At 38.8% G+C, this 21,342-nt stretch overlaps 1 protein-coding gene across 1 annotated transcript; it reads right to left on the reverse strand.

Annotated features, from left to right (window-relative positions):
• Positions 1-16,799: 16,799 nt before the first annotated feature.
• On the reverse strand, positions 16,800-19,396 carry LOC141588040 (uncharacterized). The gene is made up of 5 exons (XM_074409497.1): positions 18,828-19,396; positions 18,149-18,720; positions 17,642-18,060; positions 17,506-17,578; positions 16,800-17,407 (listed from the first exon to the last, which is right to left on the reverse strand). The coding sequence occupies exons 1-5, from the start codon at positions 19,394-19,396 to the stop codon at positions 16,800-16,802; spliced, it is 2,241 nt and encodes a 746-aa protein (XP_074265598.1).
• Between the last annotated feature and the right edge of the window lie 1,946 nt (positions 19,397-21,342).

Below are 21,342 nucleotides of genomic sequence, written 5' to 3' on the forward strand. Positions count from 1 at the left end.
GCAGGTTTGGGGAAGATTTATTACATTGGGACGCGTGCCAAAGGAAAACAACTCAATCGAGTACTTTTTGTACTCGATTGAGAGGATTGCCCAGACAAAGAGTTCGATCGAGCTGTTTATATTATCCGATCGAATGGTTACAAAAGGAGAGTTCTCGATCGAGAGGCATTTTACTCGATCGAGTGGAATGGATGAAGAAGTCCTCGATCGAACGGTTTCAAGTCACTCGATCGAGTGACTACGCCTTATATTACACAGGGAGCTCTTTTGTTCCTTCTTTTATTTCATTCTAATTCTTTCTCTTCTTTGTTTTGTGCGATAAACCTCTTAAATCCCCCAATAATCTTCCATTTGTTCTTCCCTTTTGCCAAAATCACCACCCACATTGCATTCCTTACTTGTATTTCAACAAAAGCCCTCATTTTTCCCCTTCAAATTCGTTCTCTTTGCTGTTTAAATTGGGAATTAGGTTTTGCTCGAGTCGGGTTTTAATCCGCTTATTTCTTGCGTTTTTTGTCGATTTCTTTGCATCTTTTGTGGGCAATCAATAAAGTAAGTATTCCCCTTTTTTCTTGTTGATTAATTGCTTATTTTCGACCTAATTAAGGGCTAGGGTTTCGAAAATTTTCGAAAAATTGGGGAAAATCGTGTTTTAATTATTTATTTGATTAATTTACGGACTTATTTTATTGCTAGGATGGATAGTAACACCATGCCCTCTACTAGTTCTACCGTTACCCCATCCCATTCTGAGACGGTGGTCCATGCTGCTGCCACCGTCACTAGCCCTGCTGTTGTTGTTTCTGCTGCCACCACCGCAGCCACTGTCCCTTCCCTGGTGACGACCCCATTGCGTCGTTACCATCCATCACTAATGCTACCTCTTTTGCACTTGTTCCCGGCCCGGTAATCACAGTCGCACACCGTGCATCTCTTTCGGCGATGGCCGAGGGAGGAGTTGAGGACGAGGTCCTCCTACTGCTGGACGTACTGCTGCCACGTTCCGAGCAGATGACTCCTTGGACCCGCTTCCCGACTATCCTGAGGTACGTTTCATGAATTCTATTCATTGTAAACGCTTTAAAAATTTGATGCGCTGTGAGATTGCTTCTACTAAATTCTTGTGTCGGACTTCACATGAGAAACTGGGGATTTACGAGCCTGTTGCTGAGTTGTTAAACGGGACGGGGATGACCGGGTTGACCAATATGCATGCACTGACCTACGAGCAGCTCACACTTGAGTTTTTCAGCTCGTTGACCTTTTCAGCTGGTGCCTACGACACTGACCCGGAGAGCCCTTGTGTCTCCTTTCGACTGTTCAACCAGACCACTACCTGGACATTAGCTGAGTTTGGGAGGCGGTTAGGTTTGTCTTTTCACGGCCACCAGGACCCTCCTCGAAAGGTCCTGGCTTTACTTTGGCCCACTTTGGCACATACTCCCTTTAGCCAGCGCTGACTGGCTCACATTCACCTTCCCCCGCCCCGTTACTTTTTGCGTCTCATTGGCGGGACGATTTTTGGCCGTAAGGAGCCTAACAACATTAACAATGTTGATTTGTCAATTTTAGGGGGATATTTAAACATTGATAGCGCTGGCCCTTTGTTTTTAACATTGCTTACTTAACAGCTCAACATTTTAATGCTGTAGGGCATAAGGTGATGGGCACGATTTGCTGTGGAGGCATAGCCTCTTTTCTCGCCCGTTCCCTTTTCACTAACTTCCCCAGAGGCTTGAGACACATAGATAGAGAAGCGGACTTAGATATTAACGCCATGCTGGGTGATGTTTTGGTTAGCTTCAGACCAGCGGACCTGGAAGATTTGTAGTTCCAGGTTCGTGACCCTTCCTTTTCCCGACCTACCCCGTCTTCTCCGTTTGACCACTGTGACGGGTGGGTTGCCTCCACCTCTACCTTCTTACCACCTCCCACTTCTTCCTCTTCTAAGAAGCGGAAGCGACCTGAGACTGGAGAGGGGTCCACACCGACTAAGGCTGGGCGGATGTCCATGTCCACGCCCACGCCTACACCGACCCCTATCCCTACACCTTCTGTTACACAGCCGGTCTTTCCGGCTAATTTTGTTCCTCCTACTCCCTTTGTGGTGCCTGAGGTCATGCACCAAGGGCGTCGTGACGGTTTGCTGCTTGAGATGTGTACCAGGGTAGCTCGTATGGAGCGGGACCAGGCACTTACCTTGTTCCCTCTATAAGAGTATCACATGAGGAGAGGACGTCCCGTTCCAGACGGCTGGCCACACCCTTCTTTCTACTGATACCCGAGGGAGGGGTACCCGCAACCAGAGAGCGAGGCTGATACAGCAGAGCAGAAGGAGAGAGTTCGAGCTGAGAATGGTAGGAGACGGGAGCAGGAGAGGGATCCTGAGTACGTGGTGGTAGAGGAGGAGGAGGCTGTTGACGAGTAGCTACTGGTCTACTCACTTCCCCAGTTTTCTGGCTGGTTTGGGAAAGTTCGTCATTTTGTATGTATTTCTGCTCTTTTTTATTTATTTTCGTCTCCTTTATTTATTATATTCATTCATTTATTGACTGTTTTATCCCGTTCCCTATATATATACTACTGGTGTATGCTGGAGGACAACGAGAGCGTTGTCCGTTTTGGTTTGGGGAGGGTATTGCATCATTTGAGTCTGCATTTGCATTTGATTTGCATTCACGTTTACTTTTCTTGCTTGCATCGTATTTTTATTTTTTTAAAAAAAGTGAAAAATCAGAAAAAAAAAATAGAAAATTTCAAAAATCAAACTCTCTCACGTTTCATTTTGCATATAGGTCGAATTGGAATGGTAGATTTCCATGATGATATTGCACTTTAACTTGTCAATTTTACTTGAGCCTTGCATCCGATTGATGGTTATTAGTTTTGTCATGCGCATAGTCTACGAGTTAATGTCAAAAATACAGCTGATCATATAGACTTGACCTTAAAAATTGGCAAACTACTTCAAAATTTCTAAATTATTAGAGCCGTATAACTGGTGTCATTTGTGACCAGTTCATGTAGGAATTTGAGAGTAGTACTCCTTGCACAGCATGTTCATCATTTTTGCACTTTTATGACATTCGATTGCTTTTTGCTTGCATACATTCGGGTTTGTGGTCGGTGTCACATGCAGGGAGGCGCTTGCAATTTTTCCCCTTTCTTTCATTTTCACCCACTTAGCTCCACATTAGCCAAACTTAGCCTTTTGCCCCATTAACTACACCCAAATTAAGCCTGCCTGTCAATCTAGTTTAGTGTACTTTTTGTGGTATAATTCTTATTGCTGCAAGTTGGTTTGCTTCTTATTCATGTGGAGTTGGTAGAAAAGAAAGAAAAGTGGGCAGGAAAATGAGAAAAGCATGGAAAGACAGAAAAAAAATGTAATGAAAAAAAAGAAGAATAAAAAACGTGTGAAAGACAGAAAAAGCAAGAAAAGAAAAAAAAGGGGTTGGAAAAAGAAGAAAAAGAATAGACCATATTAAAAAAAAAGGGAAGTTTGTGACGGTCTTACTCCTATGCTTTATTCTACATCATTTGAGGAGTTGTTGTTGTTTATGGTTAGTGAGTTTTGCGCCAAAGAAGGGCGTATGTGCTTTATTTTCTAACCAACTGAGAATTGGATGCTCTTATATGGTCTTGTTTAGGTGCTAGCTTAACACTTTACCTCCACATATCCCATAATCATTTTGCAATTTCTTACCTGTAACCTCACTCTCCCATATCATTTGTAAGCCCTCGGCAGTTACGGACATTGTTGGTTGGAATGTATGTAAGGTATCTAGAATCGTCTATCATTTTGTTGCATGCATGTTATGTGGGTCGCAGTTTAGATGAGTGACTGTTTTCCTCTTCTTCTCTTACACATTTATATTCACCCTTTGCTTCATGAGAAAAGAGTGACTTGTGAGAGTCCGATTTTAACGGTCTTGCAAGGTTAATGGGTCAGCTTATTTATAGACATCATACAACTCATTTGTGCTTCACTGTTGTAGCTATAACTGTTAGTTTTGATTACATTAAATGGTTTAAGTGGACAAGTTATAGCTAGCTCTGAGTTTTCATATCTGTTCCATTAGTTTGCATTTAGTTTACTCGAGGACGAGTAAAGGTTCAGTTTGGGGAGATTTGATACGTGCAATTTACATAGACTTTTTAGCCTCTTATTGCACGCATTTCTATGCCATTTTCATTGCTTTGTATTGCAAAATGCCCCGAATTGGCTATTTTGGTTTGTTTTGTCTTAATTGCAGAAATGGACCTAAAAGTAGTGGATTCGCACCTTATTCGTCCCACTTAGCATGCAGTTTAAGGAAACGGAGATTTAGAGCAGAAGTCGTACCTCGAAAAGCGTGAAAGAAGGTCCCAAGAAGCTAACCAACGAGTAAGGTTGTTTTCACTGGATATCTACTCAATCGAGAGCTTTTAGAGGTCTATCGAGTAGTTTGGCAGCTGCAGGTGGGCGATCGAGTAGTTCTTCAACTCGATCGAAAGGGGCTAATTTAGAAGTGTTCGATCGACAGTTGCTTTTGCTCGATCGAACGGTTTTGCTGAAGATTCACTCGATCGAGTAGTTTGGAAGGGCTCGATCGAGTGACTAGCTATTTTACACGGGCTTCTTAATCCGTGTTTAGGTTTACTTATGTTAATAATTACTTCCCTATATAAAGGAAGTCGAGATTAGGTCATAATTACGTTTATCTACTCATACTTTACTCTGAATCTCTGTTTCTCTTCTAATTACTGTTGTTACTTTTCTTTACGCCGGATTCGCTCTTTTGTAATCTTTCTTTACCCTTAATCTCAATCTAATTTCTTGCTTGTCCTTAATTATTGTTCTACTTTGTCTTTTGTTCTTTAATTCTTATTGTTATCATTGTTAGTGTATGCTTCATCTTCTTAATTTCTTTATCATGTCTCCTATTAGTATATTCAACGTTGTTATTGTTAAATCTGATAGCATGAGTAGCTAATCCCCTCTATGTTAGGATTAGAAGAGCCATGGTAGTAAAGTGACGATGTTGTGATAGGCTAGATGATTAACTGTGAGAACCTGTGACCATAGCAATATAACTTTAATATGTTTAGTTGAGTGCACGCTTCTAAATAACTTTAATTTGGTTAAATTCGCTCCTAGATCGGAAGATTGGAATGACCAGTCCTGCTATGAACAGTAGAATACCCTAATGAGGACGGAAGTTAAGTTAGTTGTAATCTAGGGTGGATAGCGGACCGGAAGGACCTTTCCCTTGCCCTTCACACAGTAAATTCTCTAGACTATTTATGACTGAGTTAATTAACTGCCATGGTGAACCGAAATTCTGACATATCTCTCCTTATCTGAACAATCTTAGCTTTTTCTTGCCTTTATTGCTCTCTAATTTATTTCTCTTGCTTTACATCTTTAGTAGTTTAGAAAACAAATTCACCCCCCCCCCCCCTAAATTGTGACCCGACAGACGTACTTAGCAGATATATACCTAGCCTCCCTGTGGAGATCGGCCCTACTTACCGCTAGCTTCTGTTAGTTGTACTTAGGTATTTATTTTTAGTACCTAATGACGGTATCACAGGATGTGCTCGTGAGAATTGGCAAATTCTTCATCCCGGTAGACTTTGTCATTGTAGACATGGAGGAAGATTCCAACATTCTTATCATCTTAGGAAGACCTTTCTTGCATACCACGGGAGCGGTAATCGATTTGAAACATAGAGAGCTCACACTTAAAGTAGGGGATGAGACAATTACTTTCAATCTTGACAAAAGAATGAGAGCTCCATGATCGATCACCATAGCCGAGAAAGTGATAGAAAGAAGTTAGAATCTCTATGCAGAGATCAAGCCATGGGTAAAAAAACATCACCCATATGGAAGGAGAAAGTGGATGACCTTCAAGTAGCTCTATTCGGAGAGAATGGAATTTTCAACAACAATGAGAGCTTGAATAGCTCACCCATCATTACAAGTAATGAAGAAGGCCATATTAGCCATGACAACAAGAAAGGAGAGTTGCTCTTGTCAACTCATGACATCGTTGGGGAACAAGCAAGCGAAGTTTGTGGTCTGTGGGACGATGAATTTGAAGGATTAGTCAATCCTTATATTGGAAATGCTATGACCTTAGATCAAGGCTTTATGGACCCTTGTCATCATTTTGACTCGGAGTACCACAATGAAGAAAACAATGCACAAAGATCTATGCAAGATCTTTATCATGAAAATGAGCAAGCCTTCGACTACTTCTACAAGGTGTTGAGCAACATCAACAATACCTTGGCTTTACCTCCTTGACATCTCATCAAAGAATGAGAGTTTGGTGGAGTCCTCCCTAAACCACCATTTGTAAATATTCTAACCCCCTAACTAGCATTTCTTTTCCTTTATTGCATCTTTGTCGTTTTTGGTTTTGCTTTTTTTTTGTGCTTTGATCAAGATTTTTGACATGAGAGCAAGTGAGGGAGGTATTTTAACGTGTTTTGATGTGTAGTGTTTGATCAAGTGTGGGGATGGCAAATGCCTAGGCTAACCAAGTCTTTGTAGTGCAACCCACAACATTTAACAAGAAAAGGAAGAAAGAATGACATGGGAAGAGGAATCCCCACGAGCAGACCTGAGCTTGTGGGAGCCGAGCACAATCCGAGTGTCCCCAGGCTCAATCTGAGTGTCCTGGCCTTAGGACGTGGGAGCTAGGAAACTTCAAAATGGGAGACGCCCTATAAGAAAATCTACGCAACCCAACATCAGGACGCTTGTCTCCAACATCAAGACGCTCGTCTTAAAGTCAATCCGCGGGTCCTGGGAGCCTTCAAGTTTATAAATTTTTGCTGTAAGAAAATTTGCACGTCTCAGGCACAATCCGAGCGTCTCAGCAGAAATCCGCTCGAGCTAAAACAAATCCGCACGTCCCAGCGCTTTGTTATTCCAGGATTTCCTGTAAGACAATCCGCGTGTCCCGTCTACAATCCGAGCGTCCCAGGCCTGATATTCAAACAAAACACGGGACACTCTTCTTCCGAATTCATTTCTCATCTTTCAAAAACACAAATACATTCATTTTCCCTCACTACAACCCTCAATCCCCTCATTCAAAAGCATCAATTTCTCAACAAAATTCACCACAATTCATACAAAACTTGCTCAAAACAAGATTAAAACACTCCTTCATCAACAAAAAACCATCTAAACATCAATTTCCTCACAAATTGAATCAATTTTCTAGGATTTGGGCAAAATTTCAAAAATCCCTAAATTGATTGAGGAATTGATTGAAGTTTGAAGAAGCAAAGAACACAAGCAACATCTTGGTTTGTTGATACCAATTTGAGAAGGAGAACACAATGGCAAGGACTAAAGGCGGCACCAAGTCACCCAAAACAACAAATTTATCAAAGAGGCAACAAGATCTTCTTACATCTAAGGCTTTGGTAGTTACTCAACCAAGGGAGTAAGTCCAAGTAACCATCAATCCTATTGAGGAAGCTACCATATCTACTCCGGTTGTAGAACAATTGCCAAATTTTCTGGAGGTAACTTTCTTATCCGATAAACATAGGAATGCATTTATATCCCTTGCCAAAAACACTATTCTGGCTACCAAGTTTATTTGTCAAGATGCCTTGCAAAAATTGGGTGTACTTGAGAGAATTAGAGCATTTTTCGAGTCCATGGGGTTGATAACCCTCTTTGAAATGAATGAATTGACTTACCCCTCATTGACCATGGAGTTTATAAGCTCCTTGAAGGTGTATAAGATAGAGACTTGAAATTATGTTGAGCTCCGTCTTGAGAACAAGAGTAGAAGAATGACTAAGAGAGAGTTTCGTAAAGTGTTTGGTCTTATGTGATGTGATCATTTTGAGAAAAAGCCTTTGAAGTATGATGCCGCACCCCTTTGGAAAGCTATAACCGGTCGTAAATTTGATTCTTTCCGGGAGTGCCATGCTTTATATGTTCACCATCCGGGCATAAGAGTTTGGCACAAGTTTGTGGCCAATACCTTCATTGCTAGGAAAGGCACACTTCACCGAGCTTGATTTTGTCTACCTTGAGTCCTTCATGAATATCAATGGGAAGTTCACCAAAAAGTACAACATTCTTCAACTATTGCTTGATCGGTGGCTTGAGATTGATAATGGGAAAGATGGACCGGCCTTCATTGTAAACGGGGGCTTGGTAACGAGGTTAGCTAAACACTTTGACCCGGATTTCAACAAGGATAACACCTAAAAACTGGTTAAGGGGAGCAACCTTCTTGATATGAGCACTATGATCAACAAATTTCAATGGGTCAAGAATGACAATCTTGACCATAAATATGAGTGGCTCATCAAGGAATCCAAGTCATTTGTCTTGCCCAACAAGATTTGCCGTATCTCCATCCGTAGACCAAACTACCTATTGCCCGTCTCCAAAAAAGCGGAGTTGATAATAAGGCAACAAAGGGATCCAATTGCAAATCCCTCCTCCTCTACCATTGTGACTCCACCATATCCTTTTTCCTACCAAGTATTTAAACCAAGTGGTTCTAATGTCATGGTAGGCAATGACTATTTGACCCAATTAATACAACAAATGCATAAAGAAGCTCACGATGACCGGGTGAATGCTTACCGTGCCCAATATCCACCCCTACTACATCTAGCTAGGCAAGGACTTCTTGATCCTTCATGTCCTTTGCCTAGTTGGGCGGATAAGGAGGTATTCTTCCCTAGTGCTTCTCAAGATGCCGAAAAGGATAGTCGGGTGGCTAATGGAAAGGAGGTTGTTGTTGTTGAAGACGGGGATGGTATTGGTTCATGCCAAGAAGAAGAAGAGCAAGGTTCAAGTTCCAATGATGATGATGATAGTGGTGAATCCTCCGGATCAATGAAGGTGGATGATGAAGAAGATGATGAAGAAATTGATGACGATGATGGCGGTGATGAGGCTGGTTATGATGATGTTGCAATGAGCGACAATTGAGGGTTGACAAGGCTAATTAGAGGATACCACAAGTGCGGGGTTGATTACTTGACTTCAACCTATTCCATTGTGAGTTTCCTACACCTCCTTTAACTTTGTTTTTATCTCTTGTCTTAAATTTTAATCTTGATCATTTGTAGAGTTAATCTTGGCTCTTGGTAGTTTTGAGTCTTAGCACCATTTAAAGGACTCTCACATCGGTTCCATTGAGGTGTTTCATATTTTGTTCCCATTTGCAAAATCCAAAATGACAATTAGAATTGATGCATTGCATCCTTGCCTTGTACATGAACTTCCCTATTTTGACGCTAGAAATAGTGTCTTGTTTGGTTTGGGGAAGTTCACACACAAGGAATGTGAGTTAATTCAAATTAGCTCTCCAAACAATAAAAGCATGAATCATATAGGATAGATTAGATTGCATCACTTGTTACATATGTCATATAGTTTGCATATTAGTGTAGAAATCATGCATTTTCATATAGCTTGCATTGCATAATTTCCTATCGTATTGGCCATTGAGGACAATGCCAATAATAGTGTGGGGATGAGAAATTCTAACTTAACATTTAAATTCAAAAATGATAAAAATTGAAATTTTTTGAAAAACTCAAAAATATGTTCTTTTATTTCATAAAAAAAAAAAAACCATAAAAATTTGAAAATTTAAAAATCCAAAAACATGTTCATTCCTTTGTAGTGTAGAATTGTATATTGTGTATATATTTTTGTTTGTTTGTCACACTTGTCACATTGGATCGACTACGCCACATCCGAGGCATGAGGAATATGAAGACCGCATGGTATGATCTTTCCAAATTTCCTTTTTCCTCTCTATGTTAATGACTATGTGGCTTTATTTTGGTTGATGCGGTATGAACCAATGTGTTGTTAAGAGTTGCATTTAGCTTATATGGCATACTAGTTGATAGAAGCAATTGCATTACGTTGTATATATGTTAGTTGCATCATGGCAAGTAGTTGCATTTTAGGGAAAATTTTGTGAAAACGCCTATCTGGGAAACTTGACAAGTGTATATAAGGCCCTTGTAAATACTTTTTCTTCTTGAGACTTTACTCATTAGAATACCTCCAAAACACCCTAGGATGTGTCATGCTAGTATCCTTTGACCCATGGATTAAGGCCTAGTCAAGAGTACCTTGTGGTGTGATAACTCCTTGGCTACCGTTTATTCCAAGGTGACCCTTGAAACCATGCAACCATCTTCCACTTCTATCATATTTTGTCAATAATAAGGGAATGGGCACAAAAACTATCAATTTGAGTTCAAGCATCAAAATGAAAATCAAGAAGTATGCAAAATTTCATCAAAGAAAAGAGGAGTACAAAAATAAGAACTCCTATGCTTCAATAAAAGCACCCTCGTTACAAATTAGGGTGACTTTAAAAATATTCTAAAATGCAAAAATTAAAAATTGTCAAGTATCGAAATGACAAACATCAAAGAATGGCAAGAAATTGTTCTCAAAAATGTCAAATGCCACAAGAAATTGGGGGGAATAACAAAATCAAAAGCAAACTCCCATTATGAAACTCAAAAGTATATTGATCCCTTTTTCTATTGATCCGAGTTTTGTGCATGGTGGAGAGGGGACGACCCTTCTTCTTGTCTAGGCAAGAAGGGGAATTCCGCGATCCTACAGTGTTTCTAACACCATAAGGAGTCTACTCTTGACAAAAGCATTTAGCGATTGAAGACAAAGGTACCCTAGCTTGACACAACTTGAAGGTGATTTGTTGGTATCCTCCTAGGCTTAGTAATTTGAAGAAACCATATCTATAATGGAGTGTGTACCCTTAGATTGCTTCCCCCTTAGATAATTTTCGCCACTTAGATGAGGAAAGTGGCCATTCTTTTGTAGATGCATCCATTACTTGTTTTGTATGCTTAATGCTTGGATGTATCGCCATTTTGGCAAGCCCCACCTCGCCTTGCAAGAAGGCATCTTACCTCATAGATGTCTTGTTGTGAGTTGAAGGGCGGAGTGAGACCCGCTAATTGTCTCATATCGGCTATATTAGTAGGATAGTTTAAATAAAGTTCATAGTTTTCGTCACCTCTTTACTCAGGACGAGCAAAGGTGCGGTTTGGGGATGTTTGATGTGACTCATATTTGAGCACATTTAGTTCCTATGCTTTCTAGCATATATTAGGGTCATTTCTTATCTTTAGTTTCCCATTTTGCATATTCTTTGAGGTTTTGTATCCTTGGTAGGAGAGGATTTCTAGCCTTGCATTTACGGAGCAAAATGGAGCTAAATGGATCGCATCTAATGACCAAGCATCGAAGAGGAGACCGACACTAGGAGCCTGAGCAAATAAATGAAATAAAACGGCCAATGATGAAAGATTCGTGCATCCTTAAAACAATCCCCACGGATTGTTAGGAAGCCAAAACAAGAGAATAACCCTGTGCCAGGATCCGAGCGTCCCAGAGCCAGGGTCCGAGCGTCTCCAAGCTAGCCCGGGCGGATCTTCTTACAGGACCAACCGTGCTCCAGGCGAGGATGCGCGAATTCCCTTGGGAGTTGCAGCATGATCCGCGCATGTCCCTCGGGATTAGCAAAATTACCAAGCTTCTCTTAGGTTCTTAATCGGCATTTAGCCCTTAGTAATCCTAATCCTTGTACTTAATTTTAGTATAAATACCCTATTGTACTACCTTGATTAGGATCTGAATCTCATCTTAGAACATCTAATCTCATCTTATCATAAGTATTCTCTTAATTTAGTCTTAATTATAGTTGTAATACACATTTCAATATTAATCACATCTTAATCTTTCCTTAATCTCTCAATTGTTCTTAGTTTTATTTGGGTAATTAGAAGACTATTTGGGGTTTATTGGAGGATTGACAACCTTCCATCAATCATCAAGTTTACTTCTATTATTCTTTGCTTTATTATTTGGATCATCTCCATAGGTTTAATCCCTTTTATCTTTGTTTAATTATTGTTCATCACATTATTTATTTATCATGTTTTGCTTTGTTAGTATGATTGGAAACCTTATTAGCATGCTAAACTTGATCATGAGTGAGTAGTCCTTTATCTAGGTTTAATGGGGAATTAGGGGAAACAATCATGGGAATTGATCTATGCTTAATCTAATATGCTTTCATAATTAATTGCTTGCTTGTTGTGATTTCAACCTATGCACATGTTATGTTTGATGAAATGCTAGACTATGAAACCTTGCATTTTTTACCCATCTCTTATCTTTTCAATGAGGCTTGTAAGACATAAACCAACTCGAGTCTCACTAGACCATGCATAGAGTTGAATAGGAAGAGACTAAGTCGACTTGTAGGTGTTGTAAAGTCTTGACCGACTCGGCCTCGGGACCTAAATCTTCCTAGGGATTGTAAAATATACACTAACTCGATCCCATCACAACAATAAATTGCTTGTACTTATTTGAGAGCATGTTTGTATGATCTATTTCCATGAATCCCCTATGAACCCATGACACCCTAGTGCCATTAATCATTTGTTTACAAACCCTTTAATTGCTTTACATTGTTTTCATTTACATTCATATTGTTGACTAGTTTAGACCACATCTCATCGCAACCCAATTTGTGACACCCTAAGACATAGCTACTTGCAATTGAAGATCCTAAATCAATACCCGTCCCTTGGGATCCGACCTTTACTTACTTCTTTACTAAGAGTAGATTGTAGAGTTAGAAATATTGTTTTGGTGGATAGCTTCGACGACAAGAATAATTCAGCTTTAATCCCCACCAATTACATACTCAAAATTGATTTAAAATCAAAGAAAAGAGTATAAATTTACCTTGAATAAGTTTGAAAACGGATTTGGTGGTTGAACTTAGGAATATGCGGAAGAAAACAAGCACAAAATCACCAAAGTTTTGTAAAGGAAGATGGTTTATGAGAAGATTTAGGTTTAGAAAGATGAATAAGAAGTAAAAGGATGAAGGAGTAGAGGTTATAAGCCTCGAAAAATTTTAAGAATCCCATGTTACTGTAGCAGCGATACCACTTTAAAAATTTTAAAAAAAAATTGATACCACTTTGTAACACCCTCATCTACAAAGGAGCCTTATCAAGACCTTCCCTAGTAGATACGGGCATTACCATCTCGGTTGTCCGAGGAATAGTTAATATCACAACGTCAATAAAAGAACAATTTAAGTTTATTACAAGTTTAACTCATCTAAAAGAAAAGATACAACTGCTAACAACCAAATATTAACTACGGTGATGCTACTCCATGCAGGACTCGGTGAAAGACTCGTCCCTCCAACGCACCCAGCTACGCTTCACATATCAACACCTGCTAAGACTGACTGCTCACCATAATGGATCACGACAGACACATAACAAGAAAGAAAGACAAACAACACCACACAATGTTAGTAACTGAAGAACAACAAACAACCCAAGATACAACATACACACATCCATATCCAACTCCAATCACCCATACACCATCTCACTAACCCGAAGGTAAAGTCCTGCCAGAATATCTATCGCAACAGATATTCCACACCGCCAGTGGGGGACCACAGCCTTTCCCAACTAAGCCCCGCTCATCTCCATCGAGACAATAACCAATATCCATTAATTTGCACATCCCCCTTGTGATAGGAACCACAACGGGCAAATCAAGGGCGTGAATGCATTCCCGATGATGACTCCACTCAGCCAGGGACGCACCCCGTAGATAACACAATATTTCTATCACACAATCAACAATATTATACACTACACAAGACAATCAATCAACGTTTTTGAGTAGGAAAACCTAACTTTAGCAACCAGCATCATCACCGCATACATCCGTATGAAGACAAAGCAACCATCATTAACACCTATCACAAACAGTAGGGATAACCTTATTACTAACAACCATAACCACAACGAAACCTAAATATGATGATGATGACTTACCTATGCTCGGTATTCCTGTGACAAGACAGCTACCCTACTCAAGTCTCAATCCCCATGGTATCTCCAAGTGTAAAGGGCTCTCAAGGGTTGCAAGATGGTGAAGAAGAAGAAGTGTCGTCGATTAGGTTTAGGAAGAAAGAAATGAAAAACTAATTTGGGATTTACGACTTCACGATTTATAACTTATCGCTGAAACCGCCATACTCGATCGAGTGGCCTCTACTCAATCAAGTTACTAGACTACTTGATCGAGTAGCCTATGCTAGATCGAGTTCTCAACTTCTAAAGGTCACTAAGTACTAAGTCCGTTTGTATGAAAGGTTCTCAAGGGTCTACCATATGTCTAAGGTCAGTCAACAACTAGTCAACGGGTGGATGCGGGATGGAAGAGTAATACGTCTGTTGGTACATGTGGTGGGGATTTCTGGTTCATGTGCTAACGTAAGGATAATGGTGGATGCAGGATGGAAGAGTAATACGTCTGCTGGTATTGGATGGGTGGCTTTTAGGGACACAAAGGATTGTATCTTTGAAGGTAATTGAAGTATCAAAGCGAAATCAGCCTTACAAGCTGAAGCTCTTGGTATTCGGGAAGTCCTCCATTGGGCTAGAAGACAGGCATTATGGCACTTGGAAGTTTCTTCAGATTGTCTTTCCCTTATCTTGTTTTTTCCAGGTGTCGAGGGTACGCATCATCTCACAAAGGAGCTTCTTGAAGACATCCAATGTTTATTTTCTTTTCATTGTTTATCGTTTAGTTATATTCCTAGATCGCTTAATAGTATTGCTCATCGTCTTGCTTGTAAGACTATGATTAGCTAGGATATCTCCCTTTACAGCTGCCAAAAAAAAAAAAGATATAGAGTCAAACAAGAATTTGTTGAAGTATTTGTCCTCCACAATAGTGCATGATAATATTATTAAATCTCATTAAGGAATATGCATGGAATATTCATTGGCAATACTAGTCAGTTGATCAACGTATATCGGTAACTGTTGGCCAACTAGGGTTTGACGTTACTGTCGTGAGGCGGCGGTGTTCAGCTGATCCCTTTCGGTCACACCTAAAGGAACGAGCCCCAACACGAAAGCTAATTAATTGTATGAGATACAGTTTAAATTAGTCCCTTGATAAATTAACTAAGAGTTAGCCTATTATATTAATTTAGAGAGATATCGAGTTGTGAATTCGAGACGCGGAAATTATTATTTAATTATGCGATAATTAAATAATAAATTATTTGAGACGGGAATTAATGATTAAGTAGTTAACTGTTAAATTAGTACTAATTGACTAATGTGATTAGTATTCATATGTAAAATATATGTGTAGTTGTAAACGTATATTTACGGAGTGTTTTAGACGATATTAATTAGGAAGCATTTAAACATAAATCGATGTTTAAATAAAGTTTACATGTATTTGTGCGACAAATATAGAACCAAAATGGTCCCGTAAATAGGTCACTTTGGACCGTGTAAGTGCATGTGGTAGTGTGTGTGTGTGTGTGTGTGTGTGTGTGTGTGTGTGTGTGTGTGTGTGTGTGTGTGTGTGTGTGTGTGTGTGTGTGTGTGTGTGTGTGTGTGTTGCTTTAAACACCATAATTTTTCTTACACATTTGTTCTTCCCAATTTACTTTTATTCTTTTCAAGACCAACATTCATTGGGTGATAAAAGGAAAGGAAAAATACTCCCCATTACTCCCTCCTCCAACCGTCCTCCCTTATAGAACACAACATGAGTGTTGTTCATTTTTCTACTACATGTTTTGCATGTGGAAAAATATTTCTTCTCTCTAAAATAAAAAGAAAATTATTAAGAGTTAATAATTCAAAAAAAAATATTTCTAAGAGTGTTAGTAATAGATTTGTATATTTTTCAAGGGTAATCTTACATAATATCTAGTTAATATTAGTAAGATTTTGGGGTAAGTTCTTGGATGCTTAAGAGAGGAGGTGTTCTATCTTGGACACTTGAAGATGGAGGATCTTGCCATTTATTTTAAGCTCAAGAACAACAAGATAGGAGATCTTATTGTGCCCACATACTATCATTTCACAATGTAAGGAGAAATTGTTTTTCCTCATCTTTTATATTTAAAAGGCTTAAATATTACATGCATATAACATAGATCCAGTATTTCTAAAATAAAGATTTTGATAACCAAATTAGAGGGGTCTAATTTGTGGTTATGGTCTTTCAAGTGGTATCAGAGCTTTGGCTTGTATTATGCATGTTAATTTTAAGCATTTTTATCTAATTATGAGATAATTTTAAAATAAAAAAATGGTGCTAAAATGAAGATTTTTGCACGAAAATTTTTGCATGTATACCTTCTAATCTCAAAAGATTTGTAGTCAATTTTGGTGAGTTGCGGAATTATTTTGCTATTTTTAATCATTTTTATGGAAAACCGAGTTGGAAATATCGTATTTTGGTTAAGAGGTTAACTAAAATAGCTAAACTTGGATTCTGACCTTGAAATTTTTATATGTCATCACATGCAATTTTTAGTTCTGTAAAATTTCGTAAAATGTTATGAAGATTTGCATGTTTAATGATTTTTTTTTTTTTGGTGAAGGGTAAGTATATATTAATAAAAGAATCGAGTACAAAGTATATAAAATGAATCCATCAAGTACAGACTATCAAAAGAAAAATTATCCAATCTACCAGCCGGCAACTTAAATAATCTTAGCTAACCAATCTTTATCATGCTAATTGAAAGGTTTCCTATTTCTTTGTTCCAACTCTCACTAAGAACTTAAATAATCTTAGCTAACCAATCTTTATCATGCTAATTGAAAGGTTTCCTATTTCTTTGTTCCAACCTCACTCGTATGTCCTCACAAATCTGCTTCACAAGAATCCAAGGAGCAGCCAGCTGATGTTATAGTCGAGCACGATTTCTAGCATTCCAAATGGCATATATGACACCTACAAAGCAAGCAACAGTGAAGAGTGTTTCTAAACCACTTCTACCCCTGCCTCTAGAGAACCACTTGATCATGTCTTCTGCAGGAAAAGGTAGGTGAAGATAATCCTGCAGCCGATGCATACAAATCTTATTATACTCACATTGGTAGAAAAGATGCTCATGTTTTTCAGGTTCCATCCCACAGATGTAACAAGTAGTAGCAGTACCCATTCCCATTTTGTGCATTCTGTCCAGAGTAAGCAGCATGAAATGTTGACTAGCCCAATAGATAAACGAGTGTTTGGGCACATTCATAGTGTTCCAGCAAAGAAATCTCCATGAAACTTTGCCACTTTTTGTCCTGAGCCACTGATAACCAGAAGCAACCGAATAAGAGGAAGTCTTATTTAACCACAAGTCATTAACATACCCTTGCTTGAACTTATCTTTCATGTGTATAATCTTCTTCCAAGACCATCTGCAATCAGAGGGAGCATGATAGTCCTTCCAATCACACCCTTTCATATATACATGATTAACCCACTTAACCCATAAGTGGTCTTTCTTTGTTGCAAGCTCTCCTGTTGAGCAACAACATGCAAGATCCTATAGAGGTATTCCATGCATAAGGTGAACAGAAGGGGGTATAAAGGGTCCCCCTGTCTCAATCCTCTCTTACCATGAAAGTAGCCAAAATAATTTCCATTAACATTAAGAGAATAAGTGGGAGAGGTGACACAAGTCATGACAAGCTGAATAAAAGAGTCAGGAAACTTTAAAGCTTTGAGCATTTGAGAGATGACCTTCTACTCAACAGTATCATAGGCTTTTCTGAGATCAATCTTAATGAGACATCTAGGAGAAGCTGCTTTCCTATTGTAAAGTCTCACTAAGTCTTGGCAAATCAGGACATTCTCCACAATATTTCTAACTTTAACAAATCCCCCTTGACTACTATTAACAATATCAGGTAGAATTTCTCCAAGTCTTGTACAAATAATTTTTGTAACGCACTTATAAAGGACATTACAACAGGCAATAGGTCTATACTCTAAGACACTACCAGGACTTTTCACTTTAGGAACAAGAGTAAGAGTGGTAGCATTTACCTGTTTCAATAACTTTCCAGAAGCAAGAAAATCCAGAACAGCTCCTATAACATCTCTGCCAATAATATCCCAGGAATCTCTATAAAATTGGCTATTAAAGCCATCAGACCCAGGGGATTTATTAGCTGTAATGGCAAAGATATAACTTTTGACCACATCAGGAGTAACAGGTTTCAACAAAATAGCTCTAATGATGATCAGTGATGAGAGAACCAGTTCTAACAGTAGGAATATGGACATCAGTAGTAAGAGCAGAAGTCCCCAATAACTCTATATAGAAATCGAGGAAAGCCTGCTCAATAGCCAAAGGATCCCTATGAAGCTGACCATGCTTATCAGTAATTTGAAGAATCTTATTGTGCATTTGTCTCGACCTAATCATATTGTGAAAGTATCTAGTATTTTCATCACCCTCACACACCCAGGCTACCTTAGCTTTCTGATGCAAGAAATTGTAGTGAGCTTTAGACAAATTTCTATACTCATCAGCAGCTATAGATTCAGCATTCAACACATCAGTATTAGTAGGATCAGTGTGCATTTGAAGTTGGAGGTCATGAAGTCTGATTCTAGCAGCTTCCACAGCAGTTTCCACATCAGAAAATCTATTTCTATTAAGATGTTTCAAGGGAAGTTTGAGACTCCTCTGTTTAGAAACCACCTGAAACATCCAAGACCCAGAGACCTTTTTATCCCACTGTTGCTTGATGACAGCCTTAAAATGAGGGTCTTGTCCCCACATATTAAAGTATCTAAAATGGGGTCTCCACTGTCTAACCACCCTTCTATAACAAATGCAAGGGTTGTGATCAAATAAGCCATCAGGAAGGAAATATGAATAGGAACTGGATAGAGAGATAACCATTCAGCATTGACCATAAATCTATCCAACCTTGAAAAAACCCTAGAGGACGACTCATGTTTGTTATTCCAGGTAAAGAAGGAGCCTTGAGCTTGCAGATCCATCATTTCACAGTAAGAGACACAATCCCTAAAATGCACTATGTCATTCCATCGAACAGGTCTCCCAATGCTTTCATTGAAGTCCAAAAGACAATTAAAGTCCCCACATAAACTCCAAGGTCCATTCCAAGTATCCTTAGTCCTCCTAATATCATCCCATAAATGCAATATTTCTCCATCATCATTTGAACCATACACTACAGTAAACAAAAACTCATTCCCAGAAACAATTTCAACAACCTTAGCAATAATATGTTGATCAGACATACTCAAAACAGTAACACTGAAATTATGCTTAATCCAAATAAGCCAAATTCTACCCCCAGGATGATGCTGAATGTTAGTCACACCTCCCCATTGCTGGCCAAAGTTAGCTAACACACCAGTGCAGTCCAGGGTTTTTATTTTAGTCTCAACTAAACCATATAGTCCTACATTATTTTTATAAAGAAATCGTCTTATTTCTAGTTGCTTTGTAAGCTGATTCATACCCCTCATATTCCAACTACCTATATTATCCATTAGATTTATCTTCTGATGAAACAACCAGTCCCCCATTCTTAAGTCTCTTAGGACTAACCACCTCAGCATAAGTAGGAGAACCAGGAGCATTCACAAAAGTAGAAGGATGCAGTTCATGTCTTACCAGAGTGGAAATAGTAGTAATAGGAGAAATAGGAGGAGAGCTCAGTCTAACAATGCCACCAGGAGCACCTGATGAGGGCACTGCTGCAACCACATCCACTGCTTCAACACTAGGCTCCACAATAGGCTCCATAATAGCCTCCCCATGAGCAGACAGTACAGCGGTAGGAACTGGAACAGTATTACTCACAGCTGTGGTTTTTTTCACTGGTCTCCATTCCTGACGTATTTTAGGGGGGCCCTGGACAACAGTCTTCTTCTTACAAGCATCAGTAACATGACCTATGCCTTTACACGAAGCAAAGACATCAGGTTTCCAATCATACTCAACCACTACACCGATCTTATTCCCTTTCTCTTCCTTAAAATATATTCTATCTGGCAATTGTTGGCCAACTTCCACCTCAATCATAATCCTAGCATACCCATGTCTAGTTTTCTCCACTGTAGCAGTATCACATCTCATGAACTTCCCTAAAAGAGAAGATATCTTTCCTAGACTAGAGGCACCCCAGAACTTCAAAGGCAAACCACATAACATAATCCAAATAGGAACAAACCGTACTTTTTCCTTAGCCAAGCTGCAATTCTCAGTCCAATGTTTGATAACCATAGGCTTATTGTCAAACATAGGGAACCCCTGTTGCAGAACCAAGTTTTTACATTCTAGGGTGGGAAAATGTACCAGAAAAGCTCCATTAGGCAAAAAAGCCACCTTATCATACTTATATTGACCCCAAATGCGATTTACAAACCCAAATAGGAGTTCCCATGGTGGATTACCTCCTAAGACATACCAAACCACCGCAGTGGACAAATAATCAATTTCCGGTTGAACATCTTCTAGGGTTAATTGAAGCATACCATCAAAAGCAGAGGCTTTAGGAGAAGCAGAAGGAGAACGTGACTTACCAGAAACCTTAGTTTAGCCCTCCTCATCTTCAACTTCAGACTCTGTATCAGTCTGAGCATCCTCCACAATAACATCAAGGTTAATCTCTGGTATCCCAATAATTTTACCCATGGTCCTAGTTGTTCTCGCCTCAGCCGATTATGGGACCTCATTCCCAACCTCCTCAGAGTCAGGTATCACAATTGACGACGAAGCTTCAGAATTTTGCATATCCAAGTTCAAATCTGAGCAGTTACTGAAAGAAAGTCGAGTTTTTGCTTTAGATTTCTTAAGTTTAGTAGGATGTTTAATGATTTTTAATGGTTAAAAATCGATTAAAATCGATTATTTTATTCAAAAATAATAAACGGAATTTTCTGGGTATAAAACTTTTGGTATATTCCAAAATATGTTTTATATGATAAAAGTGAAATTTAGAAAAAGTTTCACACTTTTTGATGTTTATTGGATTGTATTCCATAAAAACCGATAAATATGGATGCTTTTGTTCATAAAATTAACTCGAAATTTTTGGACTTAATTTTTGACCTTTTGAGGTTCCTGGAAGAGTTCTAGAATGTATAAAATTTTGTATTGGTTAAAATTATTTTTGAATTGTTTATCAAGGTCGTGATAAAAACCAATTTAAATAGCACATGGATAATATCAATTCAAACTAATTCTTATTAACAAATTAGTGTGGACTAATTTTGAGTTCTAAATCAGTTTAGACAATTAATTTGAGTTTAAATGAGATTTAAGTGTTGATTATTGATTTTTAACGGGTAAAAATCGATAAATTCCGCAAAACCAAGCTTTTTTTTTAAAAGATTATGCTAAAGGGGCAATTTAGGCATGAAAGTTACAACATTTTTTTTTATTGTTGAATGAATGAACGTCATTTATT

The sequence above is a fragment of the Silene latifolia genome, chromosome 6 (genome assembly GCF_048544455.1).
Source record: "Silene latifolia isolate original U9 population chromosome 6, ASM4854445v1, whole genome shotgun sequence".
Taxonomy (NCBI): Eukaryota; Viridiplantae; Streptophyta; class Magnoliopsida; order Caryophyllales; family Caryophyllaceae; genus Silene; species Silene latifolia.